The sequence below is a fragment of the Penicillium verhagenii genome (assembly GCF_028828195.1).
Source record: "Penicillium verhagenii strain IBT 33310 chromosome Unknown utg000002l_segment0_segment0, whole genome shotgun sequence".
Classification (NCBI taxonomy): Eukaryota; Fungi; Ascomycota; class Eurotiomycetes; order Eurotiales; family Aspergillaceae; genus Penicillium; species Penicillium verhagenii.
The window spans coordinates 233,489-253,617 of record NW_026643166.1 but is presented as its reverse complement, the minus strand read 5'-3'; the positions used below and the strand labels follow the sequence as shown (position 1 = coordinate 253,617).

The 20,129-nt window shown below is 47.9% G+C and overlaps 5 protein-coding genes across 5 annotated transcripts; 4 read left to right on the top strand and 1 right to left on the bottom strand.

The window, feature by feature from the left end:
* Positions 1-134: 134 nt before the first annotated feature.
* On the top strand, positions 135-1,799 carry rtt106 (putative negative regulator of DNA transposition (Rtt106); the record flags this gene model as incomplete). The annotated part of the gene is made up of 4 exons (XM_057159490.1): positions 135-237; positions 331-675; positions 781-1,137; positions 1,219-1,799. The coding sequence occupies 4 exons, from the start codon at positions 135-137 to the stop codon at positions 1,797-1,799; spliced, it is 1,386 nt and encodes a 461-aa protein (XP_057025738.1).
* A 1,715-nt stretch (positions 1,800-3,514) lies between these two features.
* On the top strand, positions 3,515-5,024 carry N7466_000091 (casein kinase I; the record flags this gene model as incomplete). Its single annotated transcript, XM_057159489.1, has 4 exons — positions 3,515-3,643; positions 3,705-3,774; positions 3,838-3,986; positions 4,038-5,024. 4 exons carry the CDS (start codon positions 3,515-3,517, stop codon positions 5,022-5,024), a joined length of 1,335 nt encoding a protein of 444 aa, XP_057025737.1.
* A 4,726-nt stretch (positions 5,025-9,750) lies between these two features.
* N7466_000090 (uncharacterized protein) lies at positions 9,751-10,555 on the top strand (the record flags this gene model as incomplete). The annotated part of the gene is made up of 3 exons (XM_057159488.1): positions 9,751-9,927; positions 10,091-10,205; positions 10,383-10,555. Coding segments are annotated over 3 exons (465 nt in total), but the record flags the coding sequence as incomplete, so codon positions are not given.
* A 4,761-nt stretch (positions 10,556-15,316) lies between these two features.
* N7466_000089 (regulator of G-protein signaling domain-containing protein) lies at positions 15,317-16,384 on the top strand (the record flags this gene model as incomplete). Its single annotated transcript, XM_057159487.1, has 1 exon — positions 15,317-16,384. The coding sequence occupies one exon, from the start codon at positions 15,317-15,319 to the stop codon at positions 16,382-16,384; it is 1,068 nt and encodes a 355-aa protein (XP_057025735.1).
* An 878-nt stretch (positions 16,385-17,262) lies between these two features.
* N7466_000088 (RUS1 family protein) lies at positions 17,263-19,452 on the bottom strand (the record flags this gene model as incomplete). Its single annotated transcript, XM_057159486.1, has 7 exons — positions 17,263-18,084; positions 18,182-18,226; positions 18,318-18,658; positions 18,741-18,804; positions 18,911-18,923; positions 19,003-19,109; positions 19,327-19,452. 7 exons carry the CDS (start codon positions 19,450-19,452, stop codon positions 17,263-17,265), a joined length of 1,518 nt encoding a protein of 505 aa, XP_057025734.1.
* Between the last annotated feature and the right edge of the window lie 677 nt (positions 19,453-20,129).

Below are 20,129 nucleotides of genomic sequence, written 5' to 3'. Positions count from 1 at the left end.
CATATGACGATCCGCGGGCCCGCCAGGGGAGATAGAAAGTTCCGCGCATGGGGCAATCATTCTTCTTGATTCAACTTCTTCCCGGCCCTTCCCTGTCATACAGCTTTCAAACCTTCGGGCAGCTGTAGGAAAATATGGCATTCGCAGCTGTCAATGCGGCTGCTGGCCCTATTGTTGAGATTGAAGAGGCCTTTGCGACCGAACCCTCTCTAAAACAACGAGTCTACGACGCGATCGGTGCGTAGCCAACGGCGCATCTACACTCACTCGATGGCGACGACCATCACCCTGTCGCTCACCAACTGACCGTAATCAATTTCAATTCTCTAGGCTCTACTCCTCACCATGAACCCTTATTTAAGGACCTTGCACGATATACCTCTTCCCTGCTGGCCAGGACCGCCCATACCACAACCCTCCCAATCGTGCCGCCACCCACCAACGGCCCTGCTACGAAAAAGCGCAAAATAGAGAATGGACAGCCGCCAGTGACTGTGCAATTGGCTGCTGACTTGAAAGACTCTGAAGCCCCTGTGCAATTTTATGTGCAGGATGTTTCATTTGCTATACCTCAGCGCAAGAAGCTCATGCTTGAGATAACCACCAGTGGTGGGCTTCGCGCAAGAAACCAGGCTACAAAAGAGATTGAATTTGGTATCCCCATGGATCGAATTCGTGAGTGTTTTAAAATCTTTCTCTTTTCTCCTCTCTTCTTTTCTTTACCTTGCATGATCGGATTGAACGAAACATTGAAACTAATCTGATTTCCTTGCAATTTAGGTCATGCCTTGTGCCTCCCTGTGCCGGAGAAGACACAGAAACAGTACAACTTTTGTATTATTCCCGAATATGCCGATGGAATTACACCACCGCCCGAGGGTATACCTGGCTTAGATTGTATGGTTTTTACAGTGGCTGATGGCCCAGCTAAGGCTGCATTTTCTGGGTCGGGACAACAAGTTGGTCACAACGAGGGCGAAACCGCGGAATCCTTGATTCGCAAGATGCTGAATGATACTATGCCAAACACAAATGTCGTGCGTCCCGATGAGAGACAATTTGTGAGCGCCACCCCCGAGGCCCACCGCAAGGGCGAGAAGGCCTACCATGTCAAAGCCTTCCGGGGCAGTAAAGAAGGTATGTATCCCTTGAGATAGGCACTTGGGATGCTTGGAGTTGTTTTGGTTTACATTGATACTGACGTCTATTTCTTACTAGGATACCTCTTCCTCTTGTCAACTGGAATTCTATTCGCTTTCAAGAAGCCACTTTTATTCTTTTCCTTCGACACGATCGAATCAGTTTCATATACGTCTGTTCTCCAGCGAACCTTTAATCTGAATTTCCTCGCCCGTCCGCGCAATGGCACAGAGGAAGACCAGGTGGAAATCGAATTCCAGATGATCGATCAGGCCGACTTTAGTGGGATCGACACCTACATTAAGCGACATGGCCTGCAGGATGCAAGCTTAGCCGATGCCCGACGCGCGAAGGTGTATAATGTCAATGCGGGCAAAAACCAGGATGGATCTGCTGCCGAGAACGGCGCTGAAGAAGAAGAGAGTGAACTACAAAAAGCTCAACGGGAGCTTGAAGATGAAGAGGAAGAGGATGAAGAAGACTATGATCCCGGAACTGACGGCGACAGTGAAGGAAGTGGCTCCGACGAAGATGACAGCGACGATGACGATGACGACGACGAGGACGACGAGGAAGAAGAGGATGGTGAACAGGATGGTGAACAAGATGGAGATGGGGATGAAGATCTCATCACTGAGAAACCTGAAAATGAGGCCTAGGGCATTCCTGATGACGAATACCGGGTTAAGCATCCTGGCCCCTGATGTTAGCTTAGCACGTGCTTCAAGGACATATCATGATTCTTGTTCGATCCGAATTCCCAGGGAATTGAATCCGGCAAATAGATCGGCTTGACTGCTATCGAGTTGAAACAACTAGCATTCACACCGTATCTTAGCCCGAGCGATCGCCCCCAGTGGGTCGCAGACGTGTCAAATGCAACAAATACTGTATGATTAATCTCTCACCCTGAATCTGTAACCTTTGCAGCTGTCAGTTGAAGCTATGACTTATGTTGGCTTGGCAAAAAAAATAATGAAAAAATACAAATCAACATGTACACCATATACAATAATGTTCTTAAAATGAAATCTAGTTCATATCTAGATTCTAACTATAAACCGATGAAGCTCCGGATGCCAAGACCGCAATCTTACCGCTTGATTTAAGCGCATTCCAGACCGAGTCCAGACAACCTCCCCTGAGAGCGGTAAAGAAATCAAAAGAAAAAAAAAACAAAAAAACCCAAGCTAAAAAAAAATGGGGGGGGGGGGGTTGTCCACACTATGTAGTAGTGATCAGTAAATATCTATTTTATTCCGTGACCACCCGACTCATACCTTGTGCATGTGTTCAAGTTTTTTAAGGACTTTCCCGGGTTTCCCAGTGCCTGCAGGATCTGTGACGCAGGGAAGCGCCAGCATTAGCCTAGGGTATCAAGGCACATTGGTCTTTCCATTGGGTGTTTCACGAAGCCCTAAGTAAAGCAACGTTTTATTTTTATTTTTGTACATATTTTTTTCTTCTTCTCATGCGTCGAATTATGACCTCCAGATTGTGCCATGTATTGATAGACAACTGTTTACTTTCCACTAGAGAGTTGGTTCTTCCAAATGGGCCTTCTGATAGAAGCCGTAGCCGCTAGTAGTTTAGTGTGTAGAAGGAGGAGACTCCGGTCTTTTTCCCCCAACGCTCCAAAGGTTTGTTACGGTGTTACGGGTCATTACCACCCGGGATCGCCAATCTTCGGCGCTTGCACCTGCATCTTTCGGTGTCTCCTGTACCAAATACACTCTCAATACCCTCCGCTCCCTTTCTTCCAACTTCTCCCTCTCTTCTCTTCTTCCACATCCACAAACCCCCTTCCACCACCCTCTCCCCTCCCCTTCTCTTCCAACCAGTGCGGCTCGTACTCGTTGTCGAGTACCCTCGGTGCGTGTATCGTCTTGGTTCGCTTCGTTTTTCCAGCGTTGTGCCCCTTTCGTGTTCGCCACCGTCCGCATCTGCGCTTGGCCCCGACTGGATTCGCCCCCAGACATTGCCCCGTACCATTGCTCTCCAATCACCAGGTCTCCAATTTCTGTCCCGGCTCGACCAATTCTACTTCCATCTCAATTGGAAAGTTTTCGACACATTCCTTCGTCTCAGCACTCCCCGGACAACGTTCCTCGGCTCAACAACCCTGCGCGCACCGGCGACATCGACCGAGCTGTGCATCCATTGAAGTGACTGGGATCATTTCGGTTGACGATCGGATATCTTTACAGTGTATGTTTACATGAACCATTATTGTCGTGTGCTCGTAGCGTCCTTTGCTTTTGACGTCGTGCTGACACTGCGGTTTAGACTGTGCCCCGTCACGTGTTTACGTCCCTCAGATCACCCCCGTGATTGACAATTCTAGTTTCTGATCGCAACCCATACACCCGCATCAATGTCGTCCTCTTCATCGAACGTGGTGGGCGTCCACTACCGTGTGGGCAAGAAAATTGGAGAGGGATCTTTTGGTGTCATCTTTGAGGGTACCAACCTCCTCAACAACCAGCAGGTCGCTATCAAATTCGTGCGTGTCCACCCCTTTCCCTGTACACATCACTCGAATTTGCCGAACTGACCAAAAATAGGAACCCCGCAAGAGCGATGCTCCCCAGCTTCGTGATGAGTACCGGACATACAAGATCCTGGTTGGATGTCGTAAGTGCCGATTACGGAGAGTGAGAATGTTGTTTTCGTCATTTGACTAATTTCGTCTCGCAGCCGGTATTCCTAATGTTTATTATTTTGGACAAGAGGGTTTGCACAATATTCTTGTGATCGACCTTCTTGGCCCTAGTCTGGAAGATCTCTTCGACCACTGCAACCGTAGATTCTCTACTAAGACCGTAGTTATGGTCGCCAAGCAGATGGTACGTTTACAATCACATATTGAGGTAGAACTACCAGCTAACGATCTGCAGCTCTCGCGTGTGCAAACAATCCACGAGAAGAACCTCATTTACCGGGATATCAAGCCTGACAACTTCCTCATTGGACGCCCGGGTACCAAGGCCGCCAACGTCATCCATGTTGTCGACTTCGGTATGGCCAAGCAATACCGTGATCCCAAGACCAAGCAGCACATCCCCTACCGAGAGCGCAAGTCATTGTCCGGAACCGCCCGGTACATGTCCATCAACACACATCTCGGTCGTGAACAGTCCCGACGTGATGACTTGGAGGCCCTTGGACACGTTTTCATGTACTTCTTGAGAGGAGGTCTTCCCTGGCAGGGATTGAAGGCTGCTACCAACAAGCAGAAGTACGAGAAGATTGGAGAGAAGAAGCAAACCACCGCCATCAAGGATCTGTGCGATGGTTACCCCGAAGAATTCAACAAGTACCTGAGCTACGTGCGCAACCTTGGCTTCGAGGATACCCCAGACTACGACTACCTCCGCGATATCCTGACCCAGGCCCTGAAGAACGGTGGAGATGTTGAAGATGGAGAGTACGACTGGATGAAGCTGAACAATGGCCGTGGATGGGACTACAAGTCTTACTCGTCCCAGGCTCATCTCCAAAACCAGCACCAGAGCTCGTCGGGGCGCGATCTCCACGCGAGCCAGTTGCGCCACAGTCAACAACGACCGGGAGTGACGGCCGATCGTTTAAACGCCGCGCAGCCTCCTCCTCCCTCTCCCGCCAAGGGACCTGGCAAGGTACCCCGAGAGCGCCAAAGCGGCGGCGGCATTCCCCCGAAGCGTGCCAGCGGAGGCATGGAGACCGGCACTCCGGCAGCGTCGACCACAGCCCAGTTCCAGAACTCCAACGCTCATCTCCCCCGCCACGGCAGCCCCGGAAACCAAGCACTGAATAATCAACAGGTTGGCGGCGTGCAAGGAAATAACGACCAGCCACCCACTTTCGTACAGAAAGTCATGAAGGCTCTCTGCTGCGGTAGGTGATCTAGCTGTGGCTTCCTTCAGTCATCCGCGGCCCGCTCATTTTCGAGATCCAGGTTGAACTCGAACTAAATGACGCGACGCCACGGTATACTGAATTGGACTCGGCCTTCTTTTTCCTCTGCTCTGCCCACAATGTTCGAATACGGCCGAAGAATAACAACGACAAAGTCGGCATGGGACTGTCTGTCTGGTTTCTTTTGTTTCGGCCATCTTGACTAGGTGACTCGTTATCACTGGGATATTTTCTTTTCTCTCTCCAAGTGATGACCAGTTCCATACATGGCCACCCTCTTCCTTCTGACACTCTTTCTTCCCATTCGACGCTTGAGCCTACAAATCGCCTGTGGGTAGAACGATTTTTCTCTCATTGATGCTTACGTCTTCATCCTTCCCCTTTCTTTTTCTTTTCACGGTGCCACGGCTGGGAACGGCGAATTTTTTGAGAGATTTCTTTTTCTTGTCTTGTTGTCTATTTTTGCATCCTCATCACTACACTTGGCGTTCACCGTCTAATCCCAAAATTTCATGGTAACGAGCGGATTTCGAGACTCAATTTTTCAATTGGCTCTTCACATTTGCGGACTGTTATTCTGGGAGGTGCTATCTTAGATTGAGGATCTTGCCAGGCCGTCCATTTCTGCCCCCGGTTATAACATCATACACTTCAAGTTATTACTTGCTTTGTTCGAACCGGGTAATGGATGGCTCCCTGTACAGAGGACGACGGTTGACGACTCGTCGACCACATTTCGGACTTTCTGCCACGATTCATAGGATCAGCTTTTGGTCCTATCTTATTCTGGCGCTGTGCAGGATGGGCTTTCTGCATATCCTCGTTTATTTTGGACTCTTATTTTCTGGGCTATCCCTCATGACCTCCTGTCGTTCCTCCTGCTCCCCCGGGGGACTTGCCGTGTTTTGCAACTTACATGGCGATGTTAACCCCGTCTTACCAAACCGGGCGGAACGACGCATGCACATATTTCCTGGTCTTATTCCCTTTATCTCTTGTTGGATTGCCCTTTTAATTGTTTCACCCCCTGTCGAATCTACTGTCCGTGTCTATAATTGTCTCTTGTTTACCTCTTGCTCCGTTTCAGAAGCGAGTCTTTCTTTGTTTTGTTTTCTGGTAGTGTTTGGCATAAGATAGCATTGTTCTTTTTGTGTTCGTGTGTTTTTTTTTTTTTTCTGATTCTGATGCCTTGGCCTGGAGCTTTACGCGTCCGAGCGGCGTACATAATTCCTGCTTTTTCGGAGTAGGCGACTAATACATTTGCGTGCTTATCTGCGAGTGGTCTTGTAGAGTGAAACGTAGATGTACGTACTATCTTCAATTTTACTAGGGCAATAGGTCGTTCAACCTTGTCTGAAGCCATATCTCTGAACAGACAGACAGCCAGTGCTTGATGCCAACTTCCTATGTATATGTAGAGGGCCAACAGTATGCACATGTGAGTTACCCACCCAAATACATATGTAAACCGCACGGCGCTAGTCCACATGGACGGTAAGTTTTAGCTCCACATCAGGTCCTACAGAATGAATACCCTGCAGAGTCTAGATTTAGCCGGCATTGCATTGGTTCTGATTGTCAAGTAGAGGGAGACTGATTTGTGAGGGAACGCGCGCTTTTGAAATTGTCAAAAGCGCGCGTTCCCTCGCTATCAAGTTGACCCATCAGATGATTCAGGCCGTGTTCACTGCACATCAATTACGTATACTGACTGACATTCGTTTATGATGGACCTCATTTTCAATTGATCAATCTGCCATCTGCATAGAAAGAGATGGCCTGGTGCATATGGCCATAGCATTTCCCCATTTGTGTTTCATCATGAGGATCAGCTGTGCAAACTCGGGATCACTGGCCTGTCAGGCTCTGACATCAGTGAACAAATTTCTGTTTCCAGAAGCCACTCGCCTCAACTCAATTACTTGCTGGCTCAAAGAAATCTATTACCCCGTCACAGTTGCTCCTAGGAAACGAGTTGCTATGGCTTGGAACGGCTACTTCATCTTCTACGAGTAATTACCTAGGGCTATGATATCATTAGTATATATTTACTATGTAATAGTAGTTGATAAATGTTCTCAGCACGACGCCCCCAAAACATGTCTCTGCATCACACCATCTATCAATGTCGTGCCATCCTCTGCACATGCTTTATGTATCAAGGGAGGCCGAGAGACCCAATAGGCAAACCCGTTGACGTGAATACCCTTATGTTGAGTGGCGAGGTGATCACCAGTATCACAAGAATTTGCAAGGGACATAACTCAATCCCAGTCCCACCCAATCAGCAAAAGCACAAGTCACCCAATCACCCTCCACTTCAGAGACATGCCACATTCAAAAAGAAGAAGTATGTCACTCAGAGAAAGATGCGCCACCCGGCTTAGCTTTCACGTTAGTAAAGTTATATGTAATGTACTACTACTACTACTACTACTACTACTACTAACTAGTATAGTATGTACTACCCTTACATGTTGCCTATAGCTTATATCCATTTGCCACAAATAAGCAAGCCCTTGGGAATTAATGACATACTGCAGAACAGGGATCTCAACTTTGACCCTGGTGCGTATCAAAGTATGTACATTGACGTTATGTAGACAAACACCACGCGATCGACATAAACTTTCACACATCATATCCAAATGTCATCACCACGAACCCTTGTCAATATCGAATACTGTATGTACGCTTGATATAATATTACTACAATACTGATACTATACATCCCGTCCAACAGACTCGAAAAACTCAAACCCCATGTCCCCCCGGTACGGAAAGCCCAGTAAAAAGAAAACGTCCAATAAACGCTTCAACAGGATGTGCTAATGTGTACCCTTCCCCGGGGAGGAAGCCGCAGAACAGGGATGTATGGGATATCTCTTCCTGATGCGGCACGCACCAGTCAACATTGAAGCTAACATTCAAGCTAAATTTGAAAGCTAGGTCACCCCCAGACCTCAAATGTGGCTCCATACATGCACGAAAGTACCGAGTGGGTGGTCCCATTTTTCAGTTTCTTTTTTTTTAGTCATAGTTACCTCAGTTATTCAGTGGGCTTCCGAACTGCCATGCCATGCCACCTTCCAGATGTCCCGGGTCCCCATATGTAAACAGTACGGTACTACAGTACTTTCAAAAACCCTGAATCATGTCATGGTCCACATGAAGTTCCCCTCTCCTCATGGGCTCTTGCCTCAGCTGTATCCGTGATTGAGTTTGGGCTTTGGCTGTGGACCACTTAGCTTGCTTTACCCCCGCATTTGGGATGTTGTGGTGGCTCTTGGCGCTGCACGTTGCTCTGTTTTGATTGAGACCCCCAGGCAACCACGGTATTTTAGTTTTCTTTTTTGGGCTTTTGGCTTTTTGGCTCTTTACATTTATTTATTTTCCTTTTTTTCTCTTTTCTTTGTGTTGACTTGGCTTGGTTGGCGTGGGCTGATTGGGGATCGTCGTGGCTGTGTCGTGTGTCGTATGTCGTGTGGAGTCGGGGGTTTCTGCAGCGATCGGGTTTCGGTGTCGTTTTCGTTGATGGGCTGGAATACTGTGGCCGGATGGGGTCGTGCGTGCGTGCGTGCGTGCATTATGATGGATGCTTTTTTGGGACGGAGGGGACTATGTACTTCAATGTTGGGTGCGTGGTGTTTGGGCTTCCGGACGGGATGATGCTTGAGGGGATCAATGATAACCTTCAAATGTGTCGGGATTTTTTCAATGTTGCTCGGGCCTCACGAGGTAGATCGTTTCAGGGAGGATGGACTAGGCTTGATGTCCAAGGTTGTACTAGCCTGCTGTCGATCTAGTGCCCAAGTGGCCGATTGAAGATATGTACAGCATGTAGGATGAAGATGAAGGTTTGAGGGCTTACTTGGAGCTTGAAGGGCCTAATCGAGATCCAGCTACATTTTTGGGGGATTTAACTAGATATTTAGAGCTTGAGTATGTATACTAGTATGTTAGGCGGGCTTATACAACTCTGTACAGCACTTTTAAATGTGCTTGGGCAGCAAGAGAGAAAAGCAATTGACCTCGGTCCTCGGGAGGGATAGCTAGCAATCTGTTGCAGCTAGTATTCACTGTCGCGACTCGCAGCTCCTATTGTCAATTCAGGCTGAAATGCACGCTAATCCGATGTACCCCGCAGAATGCATAGCTCTGGCTTGACTCTGGCTTGACCCTAATGATTCAATGGCTGACCTGACAAACTCAACTCTCTACATGAAACCCAGCAGCTAAAAGAGAGAGAAAATTAAAAAGCCCAAAAAAAGAAACTCGCGTAAGATAAGGCAGTTGACGCCATCACTTTCACAAGGTTGTTTAATTCCGAATTCAAGCCCCGAGATTTGAAATCACGGAGTACTCGGAGTTCTCGGTATATCTCACCCACTCACACAGAGCCCATGGTAGCGGTTACTTTTTTAGCTTCAAGGAAACAGACTTTCCCATACATATGTAACCAGTTGAAACGTCCAGATCGCTAGTAGTGAAAGTCCATGTGACCTCTTGCCGGGGAAACAACGGGACCTTTTGTATTCGAGCCAATCATCGAATGCCACTAGTAATCGAGGGAAACTCCCCCGTGCCTGACACTTTCTTTCATGCCAGCGGTGCTAATCCGGTTAAGTCAAGTTTTCTTTCTCACTTTCTCTGCCTTGTGTTCGCCTGGAAACATTAATCTATTCCGTACCCGTCTCAATTCGATTTTATACCATGACGACCTCATCCAATCAAAATACCCGCGGTACGCCGACGGCTCAGCCATGGCATGCGGCCTATCCGGCCCCCAAATCCACTGCGCCGGGTGTTGAGAGACAGCTGGTGTTGCAGTGGTTGAGGGAGGGGAGAAAAGACTTTGTTCTGGTGGACTTGCGACGCAATGATTTTGAGGTATGAATGGGAAGATGATACTCGAACATGATGCGAGTCGGCATCTTGGCCAATCTAATCAATTGATTGGTTGCTCCCAGGTGCCGTACGGAATACCGTATATAGCTTAGTATGTACGTACAATTTTAGGAACTAATCTAGCTGACTCGGTCATTGGACTTAGGGTGGCACTATCCGTGGATCATTGAATCTCCCAGCCCAGAGTCTATTCCCTTCTCTGCCTAGTCTGCATTCCGCTATCTCGGGTGGCAAGGTCAAACAAGTGATTTGGTACTGCGGTGAGTTCTAAATTTTTTCATTTTTTTTTTTCAAATTGTGGATTTTGAATTTTTCAATGGGTTTCTTTGTTCATCTCTTCTGTTTTCCCATTGCCCTATTTCGCTTGGTTTATACTTCCCTTAAGCGGGTGGCGTTCCAATGGATCCTCTCTGACCTTTCTAAATTGTAATGTATAGGCTCTAGCGGAGGACGCGGGACTCGCGCGGCCGCGTGGTTTGCGGATTACCTTGAGCAAGAACATGATACCGGGTTGAAGAGCCTCGTTCTGGAGGGCGGTATTAAGGGATGGGTTGCTTCTGGAAAGGAATTCACCGAGTGGATGGATGGGTTTGATGCTAGTTATTGGGCGAGTAAGTAGTCCTCGCACCTCGAGTCCTATCTTTCAGTGTTTAGAGAATAAGAGTATGTCGGCGGATCAAGCTTGATGAGTATGGGTGGAAATCGGGTGTAGAAAAGTAGCACTTGAGTGAGATGTCGGTTGATATGTCAAGGTTGGTCCTGGTGTTATAAGTTATAACTACTACACTTTTACTCGGACATTTGAGTATGGAATGTAAATGTTTCAGTAGTTGACGTGCATGTACGAATTCAACTGCAAGTAATCAGAAGAAAAGACGATATGCAGGCACGGTTTTACTGTTGCTACGCTGTTATGTAGTTACATTATGTCTTGAACTGATGATTGTAAACACAAAAGCTCAACAAAATGAAAACATTTCAATGGTACGTACAGAACAAGACTTGAAAATCCAAATCCAGCAACAGGTAACCGCCGCAGTGGATATTAGGTATAAATTTCAGCCTCCGTTACTATGCCCGGTAAGGTCTAGATCTTCCATCAGATCGTGGAGACTGCCAAACTCATCAACCTGAAACGAAAAAATCATCAGGGCCAGCGGCTATATCAAGTTGGGGGCTAGATTGCGCACAGCGCAAGGAATATTTTTTTCTCTTTTTTTCTCTCTTTAACGAACTAAGACTAAATCCCAACTAGCGTAGGTACCGTGGTGGACAAGGATCCGTCTGAAGGATTCGGAAGTCGCCGTTGAAACACAGAAATCCTGATAGCATGATATTTGTGGATTGGATGGGCCTGAAATCAAATACAGCCGCCCACAATTACACTCCTCCAGACGGAGCTTCTTCTTAGCGCAGATCTTCATCCAGTTTTTTTTTTTTTTTTTTTTTTGGCATCAAGGAAATGTTTTCCCCTGTCTTTTCTCTCTCCACTTTACTTCTTGTTCTTGATATGTTTCCACTTTTCTGGCCGTTTTGCCTATGTAAAGTCTTTGTTCTTTTCCAAGATATAGTTGGATATGATGGAGATAGTGTTCGCTAGACTGGAATTGGAATCTCGGTTTTGAATTCAAGAGTGTGGATCCACGTGAGCAAAACAGTACCTACGATTAGGGCACGAGGTTGAATTCCAAATCGAGATCTGTGTTCAGCTGTTGTTTCAAGTAGCGCCTACAAGTATGTGGTGGTCTATCGCTAGTATTCGATTCGGCTTTCGCCTGTCGCCTTTACTAGTCATTGTCATTTTGCCCCTATCTCTCTCGTTTGGCATGCTCGACTCGACCCGACCCGAGAGAGACATAAGCGAAGATCCGTGAAACTCTTCAGGCTCGATTCGCATATTGTTAATTTTATTTCGATAGGTTTTTCTCTCCTTAGTCTCGTTGAAAATCAAGATTTTGGCCAATTGGTGGGGCTCATGAGGTCATTCGCGGCTTCTGCCGTTCCGTTTGATCGACTGTGCTTGGTGGAGTTTGTTTGGCGAAGGAATCTGGAACTTTTGATATTCCAGAATTTCGGGGAGGAGATGATCTGATGTTGTTGATTGTTTTCTTTTTTTTTCTCCTCCTTTTTTTTCAGCCCCCCGGTTTCGAATCTCACGATCTGGCCGATCGGAAAAGTTCATTACCGATGCATCCTAGCTGCACGTCATTTTGGGGGTTGGATACGATAGCTCGGATTTGTTGGGAATGACGTTCTATTCTCCGTATGATCGTCTATTGTGCCGATTTTCCCTCAGGTACTGTGTAGTTTCTTACTATGGAGCACGATTGTAGACGTTGAGGTATTTTCCCACCCCAGTACTGAATCCCCTAACAACCCGCAGCGGGTGATTCTCCGCTGGGAATTGAAAAAAAAAAAAATCCAATCATGAGGGCACTAAGAGTAAATTATGTGTAACCAGACGCGATCGAAAGAGCAAAATGGACGAGCCAATAATCGCGCAGGTTGAACATTGAATATTTCCCCACGCTTTTATACGAAGCTCATACGGAGGCACTAGTACTGCATTATACATACATGCACACACATGCATACCCCATAAACACCACAGAGTACAGGACACGAGACCTAAAAAAGAGAGTTCCCGCTGTGGCTCCCCCGTATTATCGATTCGTACTAAGGTACCCCATACGCCCTTGCAAGGAAAGGCTTGGGACACGTCGCTTCCAGCCGACCTGGCGTAATTCTAGAAGCGTGAGAGGATCCTACCAGTCACAAAACTGACCAGCAAGGGAAAGCGTGGTGAACCCGTGCGCACGATGTGGGGAATCCTTGCTGATTACCGAGGTCTTAGAGTCGGGGAAATTGTGGATTGGGAATGTGCCAAGTAGAGTTTTGGTTGGACTAGAGGGAAATGAGAGATCGTGTATGGTAGGTGGACTCCGAATCTAAGAGAGGCTGCTTATATTTGTAGCAGTGTGCATGGGGAACGGGGTTGGATTGGTTCTCTGGGGTTTTCCCCCTCAAGCCCTTTTTTTGTATTTTCATTTTTGAAAGTGCTTAGGGGGGAAGGGAAAGAGAAGAGCGCGGGAGATTGGGTTTGCCGAGCTGAGCTCGAGCTCTTTTCTTTTCTTTTCGTTTCTTTTCCCCTCTCGGCGCTCATGTAGGGTTGTAAGGTCTGTGCCGTCCGGCAGGAGAGTACAGGAGAGGTGCTGCTCTAGACCATATGCAGGTTGGAAGCTCGAGCAAGGGATATGCTAGCTGTTTGGCTCCGACCTTTTATTTTTATTTCATTTCATTTCGTTTTATTACCCCAATTTTTTCCGGTTTTTTCTTTTCTTTTTTTCTCCCTTCTTTTCTTCTTTTCCCTTCTGTAGGTTTATCGGTCATTGGGGATTGGTTCAAATCCCTGCAGCTAAAACTGCAGTAGACTGGGTTGCTGCAGATAGGTTCATGTCGCATGTCACGCTACGAAAGCCAAACTTTGAACTGGGTTCTATCGTAGATGGATTTCTTCACCTTAACCTTATCATTCTGAAAACCTGGAGTCAACCAGTACCCCATTATACAGATAAGTTTATCTTATCAAACTCTCCGCTGTCGGCGTAAAGAGAAAAAAAGTTGCTTATCAGTGACTCAGTGGATCTTTTATTGCCAAGGTCCCTGAGATCCTCTTGCGGGTCCCGGATTTTCAGAGTTTCTCGGTTTCTCTCGGCCTTGGGGTCAGGCTCCGAGAGAGAAAAGTATCCCGACGGGAAAGTGGTAGTTACTCCGGACAATGGTTCAGACCTCCATTGACCGAATCGGGTTAAATAGGGGGGGGGAGAGAACCTTGGAAAAGAAAAGAGAAAGGAAAATAGAAAGGAACAAGCCTCCACCACGATGCCCATGTCACATTTATTGGCTTGGCATGCGTGGTGTCGGAGTCAAGACAAGGATGGTCAAATGGAAGAAGGGCGTTTAAGGAAGATTTAGGAAGTGGCGATTGTCAGCAGAAAAAAAAAAAAAAAAAAAATTTAGAAGCGATCCCTGCGCTTACAGATTTAGGCAGATTAGGCAGAGAAGGAGATCCAGGCACCATTTGAAGTGTCATATAGTACAGTGTACTATGGAATAGAAAGAAAGAAGTTGTCTCGGGGCGACCGGGTGTGGCGATCGTGGATAAGGAAAGATGCTTCGGCGGGGATTCTAGAATTCTAGAATTCTACAGATCGGGTCTGACGGATTTGACAAGGTAGCATGTATAACGCGGCGTATACTGAAATATGTATTCGAAAAGCTCCTACATGACTAGTGAGCGCCTCTCTTTGCCACTGTTCCCCTGGATGCACGAGTTAGTACTTTTACTTCTACATTAGATTTACTTATATTATCATGAATCGATGGAAAGCTTGAAACAAGAGAGATCGCCAGGGCAAGGGAAATCACTTGATTTCATTTCCATTGGTTCAGTTCTTTATAACCTTGGGAATGACGTGGAAGCATTCTGGAGGGAAATGCAAGGGATTGGCACTGATTGGCCAAACGCCCGATACTGAACCGTGGGTCAACACGATTGACATTCCGAGACCGGATAATGGCGTGCTTAGCGTTCGTTGCGTTGGACATCGTGGGGCCATCGAGCCCACAGATTGGCTGATTTTAGCTGATAGGAGAATGTCTTGTTCTGGAATTTTTCGGGTTTCTCGAATTTCTCGAGACCTTGTACTGTATGAAAATCGCCACGCGCTCAGGGACATTGACACGCACCTTCTGGAATTTCTTTCCTTTTTTTTTTTTTTTATTAATTCTCCTTTTTTTTTTTCCTTTACCCCCTGCAGGAAAGGAAAAAAGGTAAAGCCCCTTGCGTTTTTTGAGGTATTGGGGTAATTGAGTAATTGAAGGGATTTGGCCAGGTTTACCAGGTTTAGTTAGAACTGTATAACAAAAAAAATACGAATACTTGAAATACGCTTGCCACAAAAAAAGAAGAAAAAAAAAAAAATAGAGACTCCACTCTGCTTGGGCCCAAACCAGGTTAATACACGAATTACATAGGGTATCGTCATGATCGACCGAACAAAATTCATTCCAGAAGTGCGGGTGGAGACTTGTCTTGTTCTGGCATTTTTGCAATTTTTCTTTTTCTCTGGCATTTTCCCTAACTTATCTAGAACTTGATCCGCCCATACATTCCTTCCCCCATTTCGCCTTTTACACGTTAACCAAGTGAAAAAAACCACTTCACATGCTTCAACTACTCACCACTTCCCAATAACCCTCGTCTTCCCACTCCGGTGTAAATAAAACAAAACTGGAGTCCCGTCCATCACATAGGGGAGGGTCGGTGAGAAAACGTCGGTTTCAGGGACCCCGCCGAACACTCTCCGCAATGCTGAAGAAGAAGACCTTGGCGCCCGCCTTCTTTTGGAACTTCTCTCCATCCACCACCCCCGAATTATCCCCTACCTCGTCGGACAGTGATTCCGACGAGGATATGGACTCGTCCGGCTCCCGACCCGTTAGTCTGGCCGTTTCGTCGGGAGCCTTTTGTCCCATGCGACCATCCCTCGACGATGTCCTGGCCAACACCGCCCCTCCACCATACACCCTTAGTGCCTTCATGGCCTACCTCTCCCAAAACCATTGTCTGGAAACCCTCGAATTCACCCTCGAGGCCAAACGTTATCGGGAAACATATCACACCTTGGTCGACCGATTGGGTCTCACCGCCGTCACAACCGATACCCCCGAGGCTCAACATCTCCACATGCTCTGGCAGCGCTTACTGATGGCCTACATCTTCCCCGGCGCCCCGCGAGAAATCAACCTCTCCAGCGAAGTCCGAGATGGCCTCCTCGATCACCGAAACGCAATCATCCCCCCGGTCCCCGACACCCTCGACTTCGCAGTCAAGAACATCCACGAGTTGATGGAGGAATCTATCTTCCTGCCCTTTCTCAACAGCCACACTACCTCCCCCTCAGTCTACCCCTCCGAACCCCCCTTCGCCGCAGACGACTCCATCAACCTGTCCACAACCAGTCTGGAAGAGCACCTGGTCAACCGCGTTCGCTCAAGGGTAAAGCGCATCTCGCCTCAGTCCTCCATCAAGGATCTCCCCGGCTCCCTCAACACCCGCAGCAACAACAACCACTCCCTCGGCGCCGTCCACGCTGTCGGGAAACGCTCCTCCGGTGCTCTGCTCAGTACAAGCGGCGACTCCATAGCCATGGCTCTCACGGACGACTCGACTAGTCCTCAGTCTAGTCCGACCGCAGAAGAACCAATGACCCCGCCTACCACCCCGCCCGCTAGCGAGCCTCATCTTCCCATGCACAGTCCCAAGTTGCGCACTGAGAATCCGTGGAAGAAGATGGGCATGAAGCTGGGCTTCAAGAAGCGCTCTACCGGGAGTGCGTCTTCTCGTGATCCTAAAATCCTCGGCCTGGACGACTAGGATCCATCCACCCTGTTTATCATATACGCTATCCCCCCCTCCTGTCTCACAATACCCACTTCCGACATGACGATTACTCTCCTCTTACCCCTGTCTCAAAATTCCCACGACCCACCTCCCCCTCTCTTCAACGATCCCTTCGGGGGTCCAATTTGCATGACCCTCAAGCATGACCTTTATACCATATCAACACACGACATGCTCCGATTTGCTAGCGTTTACATTGGCGGTGTATGAGAATCACGATGCATCAGCATACGAACACGGCGTTTTTCTTTTTCTTTTTCGACTTCATTATGTGTCATTTTTTTGGATGGTTTGCTTTGTTCGAACTGTTGTTCAGCGAGCATTTATGTCTGCGTCTTTTTTTTTTTTTTGGCTTTTTTTGGCTTTTTTTGTTCTTTGTTCTTTGTCCATGTTACGACCCTGGAAAAATTTCCCATATCTCATATATAGACTGATTGGATGGGCGAGGGCGTTTTGCTGGTTTTTGTTATGCTCTCCTCATCTCTGGCACTGGTGGATCTGTGTCTATAGCTTGCTACGATAGCATGGTGCGGTATACTTCTTGGAATTGATAGACTTGATACCCCTCTCAACCTTTTCTCCTGCTTCTTCGTAGCATTGTAAATTGGCAGTTGTTTGTCTCAGTGCTTAAGCAAGAGCTGGACTACATACTACGTAGTAGTTTCACTAGGTGGTTTGCCCTTCACTATCCCACGAAGCATTGCTTGCACCTGTACACTACCAAGACCAGATTGGTCCTTCCAGCGTGATGAATAAACCAATTGATTGCAGCTTGAATGGAATAATATCTCATAATCCATACTACTTACTATACGATATACTATGCACACTATTTACCAAGCCCCAAGTCCTCACTCAACACAAGCAACCCGCCGTCCACCCCGCGTCTCCAACGCCCCAATATCAAGCACCCACCCCACCCCAGCCAACGCCGCAAAACACCGCTCACTCGCACCAGCATTCAACACCCCAAGCGTCCGCTCCACAGCCGAGAAAACATCCTCTACACCCCCATCAGTCGGCACCTCAGACTCGGACAAAACACGCGCTGCCAAGAGCGCATGCATCCACGCTTTCAGCTGCGCTTGCACCGAACACCCTTTCTTCAGCAGCATGGAAGCGTGCCAGGTGGACTTTGCCGTGCCTTGCCCCCTGCCGCGCGGGAAGAGGAAGAGGATGTGTCCTTCGTCTGCGAAGAGCTTGTGGAGTTTTTCCATTGGGATGCTTGTTTGGAAGGATGCTCCGCTCGTGGTCGTGCTGGAGTGGGGATGGGAGTGGGTGGTGGTGAGGAACTGGGGGAGCGATACGCCTATTTCGGCTGTGCCGAGGTAGGTGCTTGGTGTGGAGGGGGACGGGGTCCATTCTAGGACGCCGTCGCGGGGGAAGATGCGTTCTTGGTGTGAGGCTTGGGCTGGGGTGAGGATTGTCGGTTGCTTGTTGTTGTTGTTGCTGGTGACTTGTTTGCTGGTGCTCTGGTTGGTGGTGAGGAGGCTGTCGTCGAGTGAGGAGAGGAAGGCTGAGAAGACGATGTTTGCTCGTTGTCGGTTTAGACTGGTCATTTGCACGGCGCGCACGGCGGCGTAGTTTAGGCTTAGGTGGGCTGCGAGGAGGACGAGGAGCGCAGCCCAGGTGGTTTTGAAGCCTGTTATATGTGATATGACGAGCGAACCGACCTGGTGGTTATTGTTAGCATCGGCTGAAAAGGCTGAAAAGCGGACTGCGATTGATGCATGGAGGATAGGATGGTGTGATGGTGTGATGGGCTCTTACAAGCATGCCTAGGAGGGATATCACAGTCTCCTGAGAGGAATCTTTCTATTGGAGTAGTAACAGGATGTATCAGTTCGGTTTCCACAGCTACTAGTATGTAATCGCCAGCTAGGAGAAGTCAGGACGGCGAACTTACCGCATTAAGCTCGGCCAGATTGCCCCATCGCGAGAAATGGGCACTCAGGCTCGCTTTTGAACTTCCGCCTGCTACGCCGCATAGAGCTCGTAGGATCCCGGCTGCGCTGAGGACAGTTACTCGCGCTACGCCGGCCGGCACCATGGGCGAAAGACAGTCGAGGATCATGGCGATGTCGTTGAACACATCTGCTGCTAGTCGGTATGTCTTGCATTCCGGCTCAAGCGCTGTGCCGACTCTGTGCGCGAACAGGATTGTTGCGACGCGCCCGGAGGAGTCTTGCAGGATGTGCAGAAGGAGAGCATTTGTTGGTGAAGCGCTGGCATTGCCCACGCCGACTCCTGGAGGTGCTTATGGTTAGTCTGCTGAACTGGGGATTCAAAAGTTGTAAATTTATTAGATTCACTGGAGTTCGTGACAGACCTTGTAATACCGCTCGCGAGGAGAGAAGGCCGGCGATGGAGCTGCAGAATGCTTGCAGGGAATCCTATTGACAATGTAGGATGTTTCATCAGCTTCAGCTCTCTGATGACGGTCCACCGATCCTCGGTTGTTTTTGTTGTTGCTACTATGTATCACACCGTGCAACTCACAAAAATTTGATATCTAACGATACAATGTTAGTATGGTTGAAATCGTTTCAGTTGGACATTGAATAAGCATGGATTTTGCAAGTACTACTCACGGTAGATAGTCGTCGCTCACACTTTGAGGGTATCCGGATGGTAAAAAGATATCCCTCAGCGTGGTTACGAGAGGCTTGGCGGACCATGATGAAGTAGGCGGCGAGCTCTGATCAGTGACATAGTTAGTCTATAAATCCCATGGTGAATATATGCCACGGTATTCTAGGGCAGAGATCGCATTGGGCTCCAGCAAGGACCGATTTCCCCTTTATGAGACCATAATGATCCCCTGTATGTGTGGAACGACTCATAATGTACATGATCGAGACAGCAATTGAGCCAGATATCAATGATGATCCAGGTCAATGGAAATGAAGACCTACCATAACATCCACCCGCGCTCGGGATCCTTTTGATGAATCTTGCTCGGAGAAGACATAGGTCGCGGTTGGACTGTCTGTCTCGTCTGTCTCTTGAAAGGCTAATCTGTTGTTGGCTTGAGATGCCATCTTGTCGTGTCAATGTCGAAGGATGTAAGAGCCACGAATCGGAAGCCCAGACTTAGGGAGGGCACGTGCGGGGAAACACGCGTTCTCCGACCTATAGAAGAATGCCATATACGGTATACAAGAGAGATCTATGCATGAAGATGGGTAGATAAAAAAAATAGTTTTATTGGATTTGGAAAGTTCCAAACCAAATGCTCTCAGAGCAGAATATGTGACAGTGAACCCAAAATCGAACATCTACACTCGATGCTTTTCAATGGCAAGACGAGAAGCTCTGTGTTCCGTCGCCTGAAGATAAAAAAAAAGAAGACCCCAAAGACCACCAGCGCCAGGTTCAAAGAAAACAGGAGTGAACCGTAGTTAAGAATAAAAGGGAAAAAAAAAAGTGGCAAGCAACGTCTCCAAATGCCTAGGGAGAGTTCAGACTTGCAGGATAGACCATAGAGTAGATGATCCTCGAGGATGAGAGCTGGATATTCCTGTACATGGTGTATGCACAAGAACTCAAAGCCTCGAGTGCAACTCTCCAATAATCGCGATGGCGACACCCAATCACCAGCAGGTATCAATATTCCATCGCACAACTTCATACAGAAGTACCGTACCCCATCGCTTCATGGTATAATATGTAAACAAAACAAAAATGTCCGCCGGCAGAAGAAAACAAGATCAGGGTA